The 14,905-nt window shown below is 44.3% G+C and overlaps 1 protein-coding gene and 1 long non-coding RNA gene across 4 annotated transcripts in view; both read left to right on the top strand.

The window, feature by feature from the left end:
* The window catches only part of PPP2R2B (protein phosphatase 2 regulatory subunit Bbeta), a 244,790-nt gene that overhangs the window by 11,950 nt on the left and 217,935 nt on the right, over positions 1-14,905 (top strand). Inside the window, exon 1 of one of the 3 annotated variants that reach the window (XM_083430849.1) lies at positions 705-1,037. The exons of the other annotated variants lie outside the window; for them this stretch is intronic. Within the exon in view, the coding sequence (XP_083286975.1) occupies positions 959-1,037 (79 nt within the window). The 5' untranslated portion in view covers positions 705-958. Of the gene's footprint in view, positions 1-704; positions 1,038-14,905 lie in introns of those variants that run through there. 3 annotated transcript variants of the gene reach the window in all.
* On the top strand, positions 1,049-7,011 carry LOC310673093. The gene is made up of 3 exons (XR_014508841.1): positions 1,049-2,123; positions 4,919-5,018; positions 6,816-7,011. It is a non-coding gene; the product is annotated as an uncharacterized lncRNA (long non-coding RNA).

Raw genomic sequence — 14,905 nt, 5'->3', positions numbered from 1 at the left:
GACCCTTGATTTTAAGTTTCTTCCCTCTCCTGAAGCCCAACCCTATTCATGTTACCTGGAAGGTAAGTATCACCAGTTCCAAGGGAACAAGTCACACAGGACTTAATTTCGAGCACGCATGGCTAGATATGCACTGTTCGTTACCTGTCCTGTGACACTTTCCTAGGAGTAAACCTCATGAAATACAGTAGGGCTTCTGAGTAAACGTACAGGGGCTCGCGCTGCACAGCTGCAGTCCTCTGTGCCCTAACTTGGAAACAGGCCCTACTTTACATCCATGAACTCAGATTCTCGTTAGTTCCCTCCCGAAAATCGAAACAACTTCTACCGGTAGCCATGTTGTGCTATGAGCCATTCCAGCACCACCACCCCAAAATATAAGGGGAGCGGTGGGAAGGGCGGGCAGCTCCTTCTCGACCAGCCAAGCACCTTTAAACGTGCGGAGGAATTTCCCTTTCTGTAACAGGTCTCCCCCCCTTCCCCTGCGGAGGAAACGTCTTTTGATGCCCAGGGCTCTCCGCAGAGTCCGGGACACGATCCCGCGCCCTGCTGAGCAGAGCGAGGAGCGAGGAGCGAGACGCTCTCGGGTCGCCTGGCGCGTGTGTTTACAGGCGGGAGGGTCTTAGTCAGCAAATCCTGCTCCGATGCGCTGCAGCCAATGAGGAGCCTCGCTCGGCCCGCTCGCCGGGGGGCTCCGGAGTTGGCGCTGCTGGGCGCGGGCAGAAAATGCGAGGCGGCTCTTGCGGGCGCTGATGGCAAAATGGGGTCCGGCCGCCGCCGCCGCCGAGGCGCTTTCGCTCCCGCCGCCCTGCAGCTCTGCCGGGAGGGCTGCCGCGCTGCGCCGTCGTCGTCCACCATGTAGCCTCCCTGGCCAGCCTGAGGATCCCTCCTCCTCCTCCTCCTCATGGATTGAGGAGGCTGCGTTCAGCCCTCATTTCTTCATATTTGTCGCCGGAAGATGAAATGCTTCTCCCGTTACCTGCCTTACCTCTTCCGACCTCCCAACACCATCCTGTCTTCCAGCTGCCACACGGAAGGTACAGGTCGGAGAGGAGCGCCGGCGGGATGGTGGGTGGGACGCCAGGTGCGATTCAGAGCCGAGGGGAGGGGAAAGAGGGAAAGTGGGAGGAGAGCCTCCCCCCCCGCTCCGTTCCCCCTTCCTCCCTGTCTCTGCTGACATTGCCTTTTGCAGCCAGTGCGTGCCCGGGGCGAGGGGGGGGGGCAGCAAAAAAGCTTGCCTTGCGACAAGATTTGAAGAATCGGTGGGGCCTGGGTGGGGGGCGGCCCGATATTCCCGGCGAGTCAGCCATTTATCAAGGAGAATGGTGCAAAAGATTACAGCATCGGAAAGGTCTTCTGGACTGCAGGACTACGATCCCCCACGCCTTGAGTTACCGTACTTCCTTTGCAGGCCGGGTTTCCATCGAAAACATACCGTGCAAATCTGTTTACAGATTGGGGAGAGGGTGGGAGGTTAGCTGTGCAGATCAGGTATATGCAATCTGTTTTGCCAAGGTTTCAACTTGAGAAGACTGGAAGGGAAAGTAATGTTCAGGATTCTGGAGCCTGGGAGAATGCTAGGAACTTTTGCCATTCTGGGGCAAGTTTCTCTACTACTAGTTTGCATGATCTGCTGTCAGGAATTTTTATGAATTGCCATTGATGCCACACTCTAATAACTGATATAGAGTGTACAGGAAGTAATCATGAAGGTAGTCAGGATTTTTGTTCGGAAGGGGCAGAAACTGAGTTTGCTATGTATTTTTATTGATTATGGGGTGGGCAGCTGCTCCTCTCTGCCCCCCCCTACACCCATTGAAGTAATACTGAGACTGTCATACTATATAAAGATAGAAGGGGGAGAATCACATTTTCAGGTGCTTGCAAGAAGAATCTAAGTTCTAAAACTTACAAGCAGTGTTAGAGATTTTTCACCAGTCTAGATTTTGTTTCTTTCCATGTAGCAGAGAGTAGAAGCCCTCCCTATGAGAGCTTTAAATGAGTGTTTAAGTATTGCGGAGATTGATGCTGTCAAGACAGGAATGCAAGCAGACCATAGCATATAATTACAGCTAATTAAATGTTAAAGCAGCAATAAGTAGAACTAGGAGCACAATCCAATAGTGAGTTGTCTTTAATCTTTACATCTAAAGCCACTTTAGTTTAGCTTGGTAATTTATGACTAGAAGATGGAAGTAAATGATAGGCAATAGATCGGCCTCTAATTGTCCCCATATCGGCTATCCAAGTATTTAATTTTTTTAAAGTGTTTGAGCAGGTTACTTGGGTCACATGGGGCATCATTCTAATCCAATAAACTGTTTTTATAGTGGGGAACCTTTTTTCAGCCTGAGGGCAGCGTTCCTTCTTGATGACATTAGGGGGAGGTGCATGCCAGTCGTGGGCAGGCCTAGAAGCCAAATGTGATTGAGGCAAAGGATGTGATGGATTTTTGACCAGTAGGCTGAATTCTAGCCACACAAAAGCCACAGGCTTCTCTATCCCCCAACACACATTTATTTATTTAATAAAAGTTAACATTCTGAAACATAAAAACTACCTCAGCTTGATAGGCTTGTCTAAACAAGCATGTTTTTAACATCGTGCAGTGAAGGTGCCTGCTTGCTCTCAATTAGGCAGGGAGTTCTGCTGCCACACGAAGCGACCAAGTTCTTACAAATGTGGAATGGATATTATGTGGCTCGCAGATCAACAACCATTGCAGATCTCTGAGCACAGGTGTTGCAGTAGTGTAGCTAGGAGAGGCGAGGGTGGGGTGCTCTCGGCAGCACTTATCTTTGGGGGTGGCACACTAGAGCCCAAGGTGGCGTGCAAGCCCCAAGCACCCCAGAGCCCAGCGCACCGCTCCCAAAAGCAGCATGGCTCACAGTGGCCAGAGGGTGGCCAGCAAGGATGCAAGCAGCATGCGCTGACTCTGTGAGTGGAGCTGGGCCTGCATCATGCCCGAGCTACCATGTTTCTCCCGGGTGCTGTCTTCCCCCCCTTTTTTTGCAGCCATTTATCTTATGCTTAAGAGAAGCTTTCCCATTCTTTCAGAATTCTTAAATGAGACCTTCACTGAGGTTCTGCACTATGTAAATTAGTTTATAATTGATTAATCAATTCAGTTGTTAAAAGCAGGAGCGCTAATCAACTCCATCATCTTTAATCAGATCCTGAAAACAAAAATGACCTTAAAATGATACCCAATTTTCTTCAAATAGTACATTCTGTTTTGTTCCCAAACCATATTTCAGAATGATCATCTTATGTTGCTTTCTAGCCATATCCACTCTAAAAACATTGTTCATTCTTGGTTAGACAAGCATACCCAGATGCTTAGAAAATTGAAGTATTTTTAATCTGTTTTAGTGCAGAGAGATATACTGTAGTCCAGCAATAGCTGGGGAGTAACATGTTCCTCATCCCTGCTACATTGTTTTTCTTGTTTACCAGTAAAGATTTGTAATCAACCAAACATTTATTAGATTTTTTAAGCTCAGGAAGTTTGGTGAGTCATTTGGATGAGACTGTTAGACACCAAGGTCATTGTGGTTGCTCATGTATGGAAGGATTCATATAATGACTTTAGGACAAACAGAAAACTGGCAGTCTGTGTATTCCATAGTTTAGAGAAATAAATGTTTCAAGTTGATATGTTAGGTAACGTGTGCCATAGAAATCCAAGGGAATTCTGGAAGAAGAGCTTAGCCGTCTGATGGTTTCTTAATAAGGGGGGGGGGGGACCTTTTGTTTAATTTTTTCATCTCACTTGCTAAGTCGGTATTTATAAACTCAGATATTGTAAGCAAAGTGATACCAGGCTGAACTATGAAGTGACATGTTTGCATGGCTTTGATGGCAGCTCTTACCAATCTCTGTAGACCTAATTAAAGGCATATAATGATGACTCCCCTTCCCCAAGCCATGGCATGAGTGGAAAACGTACTTTCAGAAGAATATACCAGCCCAACAAATTGGAGGAGATATCATATTCATGTAGATATGGATAACATAATGATACCCTTATTGGTCTTTGCATTATTACAGTAATATAAAAATGACATCCGTTAAAACAAGTAATATTCTATGTGTTCACACTGCTGAATTATCTAAATCAGAAAATGGAGGTGGAAAGAGACCACCAACACCCGGTGCTTACATCAGTCCTGCCCTATGAGTTTGGCCTTTGGTTCATGCCAGAAGAGATATACAACATGGTAATCGCTTGATCTGCTTGTGATCACCTATTTGGTTAGTAAGTCCTTTTGAATCCTTTGTGGCTTCATTTTGGATAAGCATGGCTAGGATTGGGTTTCCTGTATCCTAAGATAATGCCAGGATAATACAGAGAATAAATGGATTCACTTTCAGCTCTTTTTATACCTCTGAAGTTTTTATCACAGCAGCTTAAAATAGCTTTCAGGTTATCCTTAAATGCACAAAATGTGCTTCTTTTGCTTTTGTGTGTGCAAAATGCAAAGGAGCGAAATGAAAGGTAATCAAAATGGCACATGGTGTTTAATGCTTTCCTAGGACTAGTTTAAGCCCCACTGAGAACAGTGGGACTTCTGTAGGTTTAGGGTGATATAAAAGTAGAATACTGTACAAAATATAAAGCAAATCTAGAGATAAAGCAACAGCAAACCAAATAACATCCAGAAACGAGCACTTTCAATTCCCATATTCATAATTCTCCCATTGATCCCAATGCAAGTATACAAGGACATTCCTTTGGCTGGATCATGGCCATTAATAATACCCAATTGCTTTTTACATGCAGGTTTTATCAACAGTCATAATTTTATTTTCTATAACATGTCATGAACCACAGCATGAAAATGAACTGTAAGCATTAAATCAATTTCGTGTCAGATTAAACCCGGGATTTAGAAAAATATGCTATATTTATATTCAGTAAGAGCCTGACCTCTCCAAGGGTAAAAAGCACATTATGAACACAGTGCAGAATAGGACCTGAGGACATAAACCATCCAAAGTGCAGTTTTTACCTGAAGGTCAGTGAGGTTTACTTCTGAATAAACATGCCTAGGCTCGCCTACACAAATTCCACTTATTTCAATGAAAGAGATTTACAGGGCAATTATAGGCAAGTGTACACTGTAATGCCTAATAAAGATTTGGTGAAGTAAGCAAGTAAGGCATGTGTACAGCAGTCAGAAATAAAATCTACTAAGCTCAATAGGTTTTACTCTCAGGTATAGGTGGGACATGGGTGGCGCTGTGGGTTAAACTACTGTGCCCCTTGGGCTTGCCGATCAGAAGGTCGGCTGTTCGAATCCCCGCAACGGGGTGAGCTCCCGTTGCTCGGTCCCTGCTCCTGCCAACCTAGCATTTCGAAAGCACAAAGTGCAAGTAGATAAATAGGTACCGCACCGGCGGGAAGGTAAATGGCGTTTCCATGTGCTGCTCTGGTTCGCCAGAAGCGGCTTAGTCCTGCTGGCCACATGACCCGGCAGCTGTACGCTGGCTCCCTCAGCCAGTAAAGTGAGATGAGTGCCACAACCCCAGAGTCATTTGCGACTGGACTTAACTGCCAGGGGTCCCTTTACCTTTACCTGGTTTGCCAGAAGCAGCTTAGTCATGCTGGCCACATGACCCAGAAGCTGTACGCCGGCTCCCTCAGCCAATAAAGCGAGATGAGCGCCGCAACCCCAGAGTCGGCCACGACTGGACCTAATGGTCAAGGGTCCCTTTACCTTTACCTTATAGGTGGGTTATAGGATTGCTGCCCTTAGCATATGCTTAATTCTCAGTTGAAATGAGTGGGACAAAACTGATTAACTGCAATTGGAATTGTCACCAAGTCTTTGAACAACTAGATTTATATTACAAATGCTATTGCTGTGGCCATTACCTTAAACTGAAGACAGGTGTCTAGTAGCTCCTAAGCTAGAACTGGCTTCCAGTTTTATGTTTATTCATTTAGTGGCTTTATATACCACTGTTTGACTGGCAGCTCACAACATTTATAAATGCAATGGGTACATGAAGAACAACCGCAACTGAAGCCAGCCCAGCAGCAAGTGTCTGGTGCCATCTTCTGCCTTCTACTCTGTTGTGTTCGTTCCCACTTAGCTTATCTGACCTCTGGGTTTCCTACCAATTTTAAATCGAGGTGCGTTAAACATTTGGTTTGAAAGGGAAGGCTTTTCAAAAGTTTTGTGAGAGATGGAAGGAAAGTTCACGCAACATTAGAAGAGTAGAATAGAGCCTCCCCTCACCATCCCAAAGAGAGAAACTTTTAATTCAGCAGTTCTGCTTACTTTGCCCAACCAATTGTCTCTGCCTCTGATAAATGTTCCCTAATAAGGTATCCAGTAGGCAGTCCTGATGTAAATATAGTTTCAGTTGGTGTTGGTGTAGGTGTTTCAGGAATTTATTCCAGTTTGTAGCTGCCTGTCCCCAGAAGCCTCAGAGTGGGTAACAGTACAGTCATACCTCATGTTACGTTTGCTTCATGTTACGTTCTTTCAGGATATGTCCCACGGTGACCCGGAAGTACCGGAAAGGCTTACTTCTGGGTTTTGCCGCTTGCGCATGCGCAGACGTGCAAAATGACATCACACGCATGTGCAGAAGTGGCGAATCGCAACCTGCGCGTGCGCAGATGCGCCACTGTGGGTTGCACTCTTTTAATGTTGCAAATAGGCCTCTGGAAAGAATCCCATTCGCAACCAGAGGTACCACTGTATTAAAAATTCAATTACTGTAAAAACAAACCATAATAACTTGAATTATAGAATCTATGTTAAAAAAAATGTTAAAATGTTGCTTGCTTTTGTTATTCCTAGCCAGTGATTTCTCTCTGCCCTACCCCCTGCATTGAATAGAGAGGTCTTGTAGTGCTTTTCAGGAAATTCCTGTCAGCTTGGATGAGGAAGTCTATTCCAGAACCAGGAAGATGCCATCAAAATATGCTGATGCCACTTTAACAATGAACAGTAAAAGAGATATCAATAAACTTGGTTTCCCTCATCTTTCACTAGAACTAACTGCCAGAGTAAATCCCACTATATATTCATTTTATTATTTCAATCTGGTGCACCTGGAAAGAGGGCCAGAATAGCACAGTGTAACTCTAAAATCCTTTGTCAGCATACCTATCCAAATACTGAGCTATGGAGTAAGCCAGAGACTTTGGACAATGGAGACTGGGGTGAGTCAGTCAAGGAAGGGAGAAATACTAGAGTGATATACGTTTTTAAACAGCACCAGAGAGCCAAATGTGTGCAGAGTTCTTAGCGATCAGATCAGATTCTAGCATTCCATGAATGAGTGCATGTTGCTTTTCTAAGATAAAACAGCCAGAGATAGAGAGGTTTCAAGAAATAAGGAATTACTGGAAATAAGGACCAACTACGGCAGGCCAAAAATGGAACAAAACTAGAGATGGGAACACAGGCTAGGATCCACTGTTAGTAGGGAGGGACTGCTGTGATGCCTTTTTGCAGCCCATAATGTGGAAGCAAGGATATTCACCCCATCAGGTCCCAAGGAAGAAAGAGACTGGCGTTGTTATGGCAGTGCCGACAGAGCTACTGGAACATTTTATGAGAAGCAAGCGGGGCATGTTCTTGCTAAGCTGCTTGTCAGTTCCAGTAATCTCACTAAAATATTCTACCCAGTGTGTTATCTATAGTGTTGCTTTATGCTTGGCAAAAAAACAATTACAACTACTATTTGCGTGTGTTGGCTATTTAAGCCTACAATCATATACACCACATAGAACTCAGTAGGACTTCTGAGCAGACATGGATAGGATTGTGTTGCTTTGTTTCCCCCCCATAACCATCAGCCATTGGAGGCTGCTGAATAAAGGTTTCAGTTTTTAAGGTAAAATTTAAAAATAAGATTTCCTTATAGTTTTCTAGTACAGTGGTACCTCAGGTTACATACGCTTCAGGTTACAGACTCCGCTAACCCAGAAATAGTACCTCGGGTTAAGAACTTTGCCCCATTAGCTAAAATGTTGCTTCAGATTAAGAACAGTTTCAGGTTAAGAACGGACCTCCAGAACAAATTAAGTACTTAACCCGAGGTACCACTGTATTACTATTTAAAATCAAACCCTCAAGATTTTCCTTAGTTTACAACTGCTGGAAGTGCTATATAGCTTTCTTCCAAAGGGGCAGTTAAGTTAGTAACTAGCGACACGTTAAAAGGGAAAGGTTTACCACCATGGCATAAGACAGCAGTTTACAACCAGTGTGCTGTGGCACCCTGGGGTGCCTAGAATGAGGGTCAGGGGTGCCACAGGCAACATTGACCTCTGTCCCTCTTTCGTTCCCTCCCTCCTCTGATGCCCTCTCTTGTCTCTGTCTCCCAAAGGCTTGCACAGCTGTTTATTGCAGCAGCCCCGGCTATAAGCTCCACAGGCGAATGGTGCCTCTGGGAGGCTCCTCTCTTTGGGGTGGGGTGGGGCAGCTCAGAGACCGGGGGGCAGCAGCAGCTACCCAGAGGACTCCCCAGGAGAGGGGAGAGGAGGCTGAGGGAAGACTCCACAAGGGAGGGTATTTGAAAAGGGTGAGAGGCTGTCAGCTCTGCAGACAAGGGGTGACATAACTGGGCTCCTGAGCCCCACAGGGGTGCCGCAGAAAGAATGCAGTTGGTTAAGGGAGCCGTTGAAGGTTGAAAACATCTGGCATAAGCTTTCATGGGTCCTCCTTAGCTTTCTTTTGCAGGTAGCTGTGCAATGAGGGCTGTTGCTGCAATCACATTGAAGCCACAAACCCTGGTGTACAGAGGCTCTCCGTTAATAATAGACAACACTTACCATCCATGTTTGGGAGAGACAAGAACTCCAGACACATGCCGAGAACTAACTGTGCTCCTGATCCAACTGAACATGCCTTTGCTTGGCCATTGCAAGCACACACACCTCAATCTGGTCATTTGATTAGCCCTGGAAGAGACATAGGTCTCCCTTCCATCTGGTACTGTCCCACCAGTAAACTGATCAGAGTGCATACCCAACCATGTATGTAACAACTATTCTTGTACCCAAATGTAAACCAGTTAAGAACAAAGTGACCCAATCACATTTGCTGTCACTGATAATAGTGTTTTATATGTTGTGGATTGGGGGGGGGGGTGTCAGTCTGAATGATACCCATGAATCCCTTCCAAACCTGTGACCCTGTGTATATTAGTTTAGACTTTAGAATCTGTAAGAGGAACCTGCTGAACCAGTCAGACCAGTTTATTTGTAAGATAATGAATGGCCTGGTGCATTTAACAATATCTTGCTATCTATACCATTATACTTTAATACCTGTTGTGGGGGGGGGGGGAGACTTCACAGCCACATTTTCCATCTCTGAACAGATATGTATGTCTGTTTATTTATTTCATAAAATGTATACACTGCTTAACTCTAAAAAAAACAACAACCCTCAAAGCAGTTTACAAAAAATATAAAACAATAAACTTGTGAATAAGAAGAATTAATAACAATTTGTCGACAACATACATTTGATACATTTTATACATTTGATGAAATAAGCTCTAGTCTACAAAACCTTGTTATCCAATAAATGTATTGGTCGTTAAGGTGCTACAATACTCTTTCTTGGTTTTTATATAATCTTCTGTATTCTGATCATGCTTCCTGAAGTTCGGCACATCTCTCTGTATTGTCAAGTCAAGCCGCTCAATACTACAGAAAAATCTGTCCAGAAACTTACAATAGAGTATAGTCTTGTGCTTCATTTTGCCTGTCAAATGTGTCTTTAAAAAACCCAACAACCTTATAGATCAATCAATACAGGCACAGGGGAGTTGGTGGGGAAGCTCAAAGACACACAAGAAATGAGAAGCTTTCAGCTGAGATGGTGAGCTGATAAGAAAAATACCCAAAAAATCTGTTTCAGACCTTAAGACAACACAGGCAAGCAGAAGCAGTAAAAAAATTATTTGAGACATAATTGTGCAACCTGAATTGTGCAACCAGTGTGTGATTGCAACTATTTTAGGGTGGAATTCAAACTAGAAGTGCTTAGAAAAGCTGGGACTGCAGAAAGAAGCCTCAACAGAGGAGAGAGTATAAATTGTCTTTCCTGCCCTCTCCATGGCTGCTACCATCCCAGACAGCTATTGAATCTGGGTGGGGGAGGGAAGACTAAAACCCCTCAGAGGAGAAAAGGGCATGGATAAGTAGAAATGACTGTGAAGGGGTAAGACTAGCTTGGTAAGACAGGACAAGGACCAGACTGGTAAAAGCAAAGTGAAGGAGGCAGAATAGTCTTTTTTGAGTGCGGTAGGGGATTGAGCTGTGTTTCAGCCATGCCTTTTGTCCCAGAAGCCCTGCTCCCCTCCTTCTCTTAATTGTAAGTATGTGGGGCCAGCCAAACTGGTGCAGTTGTTCAGTCAGGGGTGATGGAACACCACTCTGTGCATGCTGGAGGCACGACACAAATTAAGCTTGAGGAGTGTGAAATTGGCAAGGCGGAGCACAAACCATGAGCTCCCTATAGTGTGAAAAAAGTGGGAAGTTTTTAAGAGTGAAGGCTAGCTCAAAAACAAGATAATGCTGGAGAAACATTGAATGGGCCTGTTCTTCACAACAAATAATAAAACGGTGGTAATATTGGAACTTCCCTGCCTCCTAGTGGAAAAGGGACAGTGTTCATAAGTCATTCATAGTAAAGGAGAGGGATGCAGAAGTGAAATATTGAATCATAGCTCCAGAATGGAAAACAGATGATTTTAATAGGCAGTTGTGTTTAATTAATTAATTTAAGGGCGTCTCATTAGATGACACCATCAGCCTCTTTATTAGCCCATTATTATCCAGCTCTACCTGTTAGTACATTTGCCAACATTTTGATCAAAACCCCATTGCTTCTTTGGGAAACTACAATTTGATTTACAAGATAAATAAAATGTGTAATTGACTCAAGGTGCACCAATAGCCAGGCAAATTGCATTAACTGAGACAAACCAGATGTAAATATATGGTCTATTTTAACACTTAAATGCCAGGACTGATTTAATAATTATTTGGGATTCCCCACCCCCCAAAAAAGTCTCAAGCTATATTTTGCTATCTGCTGGGTTGCACCACTTGATGGCTCACTCTGAAAATATGATGGATACTTTGCTTTCTAGCTCTTGACCAATCTGTGCACACTGGCTGACACCATAAGGCAGGGTTGTCCAACTTCCAAGAGACTGCGATCTACTCCCCCTTTAAAAACACTGCCAGTGATCTACCCATCATTGGATTGACCAAATTTGTTGAGCTTTTTTTGGGGAGCCTTCACCAAAGTCGCTGAACTTTTGGGTTTTTTTTGGGGGGGGGGCGTGGGGATCCATCAGGATCACACAATCGACTGGGAGATGGACCAGGAACACCCTGCCATAAGGGATCCACCAAGTCAAGCAGCTGCCATTTTGACTTTGCACAGTATGGATAGAGCAGTGTGATAAAAGACATCCAGTGTGCTGTAGTGGTTAGTGGATGTTCAGTCCAAAACGTCTGGAGGGCAGCAGGTTGGGAAAGGCTGGGTCATAGTCTTGGATGAGGAGTGGAAAGACTATGAGTTGTATCCAGTGACGTCATTGCACAGAGAAGAGAACTTCTGCTCACTCAACAGAATTCTCTTCCCTCTCTTCCCCATGCACATCCCATAACCCTAGATCTGCTCTGTGTTTCCCTCCAATCCACCAGAGAAGATACGTTTCCCCCCCCCCTCTCTCTCTGTGCAGACTGAACACGGAGAGAAGAGGGAGGGTAAGCTTTATTGCATGAGTGGACATTATTCCGCTCATGCAGTGACTTCATTGGATTCAACTCGGTGAGCTTCGTCCATAAAGCTCACTGGGTGACCTTAGGTCAATCATTGTCTCTTAGCTTTGCCTACCTCACAGGGTTTTTTGAGCCTCAAATGGGAGGAGAGGGCCATGTTTCCTGCTCCAAGCTCCCTAGGGCAGCCTTTCTCAACCTGTGGGTCCCCAGATGTTCTTGAACTACAACTCCCATCACCCCTAGCTAGCAAGGCCAGAGTTCAGGGATGATGGGAGTTGTAGTCCAACAACATCTGGGGACCCGCAGGTTGAGAACTGCTGTGAGGGATATAAGACTTCTTCTTGTTGTTGATAAAATATGTGATTTGGCAGGCAGCCCTGCTAAACGCAGAAAGAAGCCGGTGATGTGGCTTCCTGACTGTGGCAGACGCACACCATAAGTTCACCTCACAGCACACTTTTGGCTGGCATGTGAACTTTTAGTTCAAGTGCCCTCAGCTGTTCTTCATTTGTCTTCTTAAAAACCATTATTCTTATGAATTGCTTTGATCGTGGAGCGGCAGTTATTTAAATATTTATGGCCATTTTGCTCCAGTACTGAGCAGAAAACACTAGAGGGCAGTTTAATATATGGACGGAAGCCAGTCAGCTGAATGTTTATCTATGTTAGAAAAATATAAATGTTCTTTTAAGGGTTTTAAACAATTGGAGGCATTGGCACCCCAGAATCATTTCTCTGGCATCAACTGTAGCCTTCAAATGGAAACAAGCAATTGATTGTTTTCTGAAGCTCATTTGAGAGCTAGTATTTTTCAGAAGACAGTGCTGAGTGGCACAGCCTCAGATTCTCCTTAGGCCTTGAAAGAATTATTATTATTATTATTTATATATTGAACTTATTATCCCACTCTTCCTCCCAAAGGAGTTTAGGGCAACATACACACCCACAATTTAAAAAAACCCCACAAAACCTAAAACACTTAAATCATTTAATAAATAGTTACAGTTAAACACATGATTATATCCAGTGATTTCAGAGTTGCCAGGAATAGTATTCTTCAGCCACCAGGCAATATTTAGGTCTATTGGCTGTGCATGCATGGCCATCATGTGTGTGTGGTAATCTTTATGTATAGATACAAGTTCAGAAGTAATTATTATTTAAATAGAAATACAAGACATCTCATCCTAGAGGGGAAGAGTGCACCCAATGTGGCTGCTCAGTCTGCTGAATGTAGATGGTGTCCTGAGTTAGCTTTTGTTGACCCTGTTTATTTCTGTGAGTACAAAAGTGTCAGACCTGGATTTTTCTTAGGAGTCAGTGCTGATGGTTCTTTGAGTAAGGCAAAGGGTAGCAAACAAAGATCAGGAAGATGAATTCCCTTGTTACGCAAGAGAGTTAACTTAAAGCAGAAGCTTTTATAGAAGCCGGGCACTATCATCTGGCCAGGCCTGCTGTATCATGTTGCTGTTCAAGAGGCTTGTTTAGTTCTTTGTTGTCCTCCTTTGGCCAAAGTTGGGTAGTGGTATACAGGCTGGATCCTGATTTAATCTGTCTCAGGCTCCATGTTCAGGACCTACTCCCTATGGAGCCTGGTAGCCTTGGGCCTGGTAGGGCAAAGGCAGGGAGGCCAACCAGAGCCAACTAATTCTGATTTTGTCCCCATCCTCCTATTGGCTGAATTCTACAAAGGCTAAGGTGGAGGGTGCTGACAGACAGTGCCGCCTTGTGGACAAGTTGTAAGGAAGGAGGCAGGTGGGAGCTGGCTGAGTGTGGATTGTGCTTGGTGGAGGGATGCCTCGTTTGTCCTAATGGACCAGCTTTCACTGCCTCCTCCAGACTTGATATGGGTTGCAACCTCGATAAACCCTTTGAATTCACTTGCCACAATGAATTCACTTGCCACAGTGGTAGATGCTTACATCTTAAGCCCTGTGTGACCTCCCCGCATGCATACTGATGGGCGTTATAGAAACATGTGTTCTTTAGAAGGTAGGGAAATGGTGTGTGTGTGTGTGTGTGTGTGTGTGTGTCAGTGTCAGTATTTCTAATAAGAAATGAGACAGGAGGTGTGGTAGTGTAAATATTTCTCACTCCATGTTGCGAACCTGCAATCCTACACAGTGCCACTAGCATATAATGACTGGGCTTACTGATCATCCTGTTTTAAATATTTCTCTATTAAAAGCAACGAAGAACAATTGTTGTTCTAACGCTAAAGAAAATGAAGAAAGGAGTCATGGGTATGATTTTCAAGTTCAAGGGAAATCTAGTCCAGCTTCTTGTTCTCACAATGGCCAGTCAGATGCCCAATGGGAAGCCTGCAAGCAGAACCCGAGTAGGAGAGCACTCATCCCACTTGTGATTCCCAGCGGCTGGTATATTCAGACTAGGTATACTGTCTCCAACAGCGGAGGTAGAAAAGGAAGGATGGCATTAAACTTCTGTCTAATTGTTGGAAGGTTTTATCTCTTTAATATAGTGTATAAACCTTTATGCAAAAATCCTGAACTAGAATGCTGAACCTTAACAGATACTGTGCAATCTGTGTTTACTACTTTGAGCAAATCACTGTATCAGGTCCTGCAAAACAACTGTCGGCCTGGATGCACCCTCAGGGCCTATTTCATCTGATTAAGGATTCCAAGAGAGAACACAACTCTTTTGTGAAATCATTAAAGCACTGATGTTTTATGAAGTCTTCCCATCTGATTGAAGCACAAGGGAACTTGCACTAGTGGATATTATTGGCTGTAAATTAAGGGACAGCGACAGACCCAAAGACAGGAATGAAAATGGTTGGAAAAGTGCCAGGTTTGAAAGCTGAGTTTAGATGTGAAACTCTTTTGCGGTATCGGTTCATTCTGCCTAGAGGAAGAATGCAGTGTGGAAATCTCATCTTTGAAAACAGACATTGATGTTTGTGTGCAATTTCTATGTCCACATTTGTCTGGAGGGAGGAAAGAACAGTTCCAGGGGAAGTGGTTGCTCTACAGCAGATGCTATTGGGCTTTCAACTTCCTCCAGCCCCAGCCAACTTGGCCAGTTGTTGGGCTACAGGGGAGTCCAGCAGCATCTGGAGGCTCCAAGGTTTCCCCATGCTTGCTGTCCATCATTCTGTTCTTTCTATAATGG

The sequence above is a fragment of the Podarcis tiliguerta genome (genome assembly GCF_965153285.1).
Source record: "Podarcis tiliguerta genome assembly, chromosome: 2".
NCBI lineage: Eukaryota > Metazoa > Chordata > Lepidosauria > Squamata > Lacertidae > Podarcis > Podarcis tiliguerta.
The sequence above is the reverse complement of the archived record's forward strand: the minus strand, read 5'-3'. Positions and strand labels throughout refer to the sequence as shown.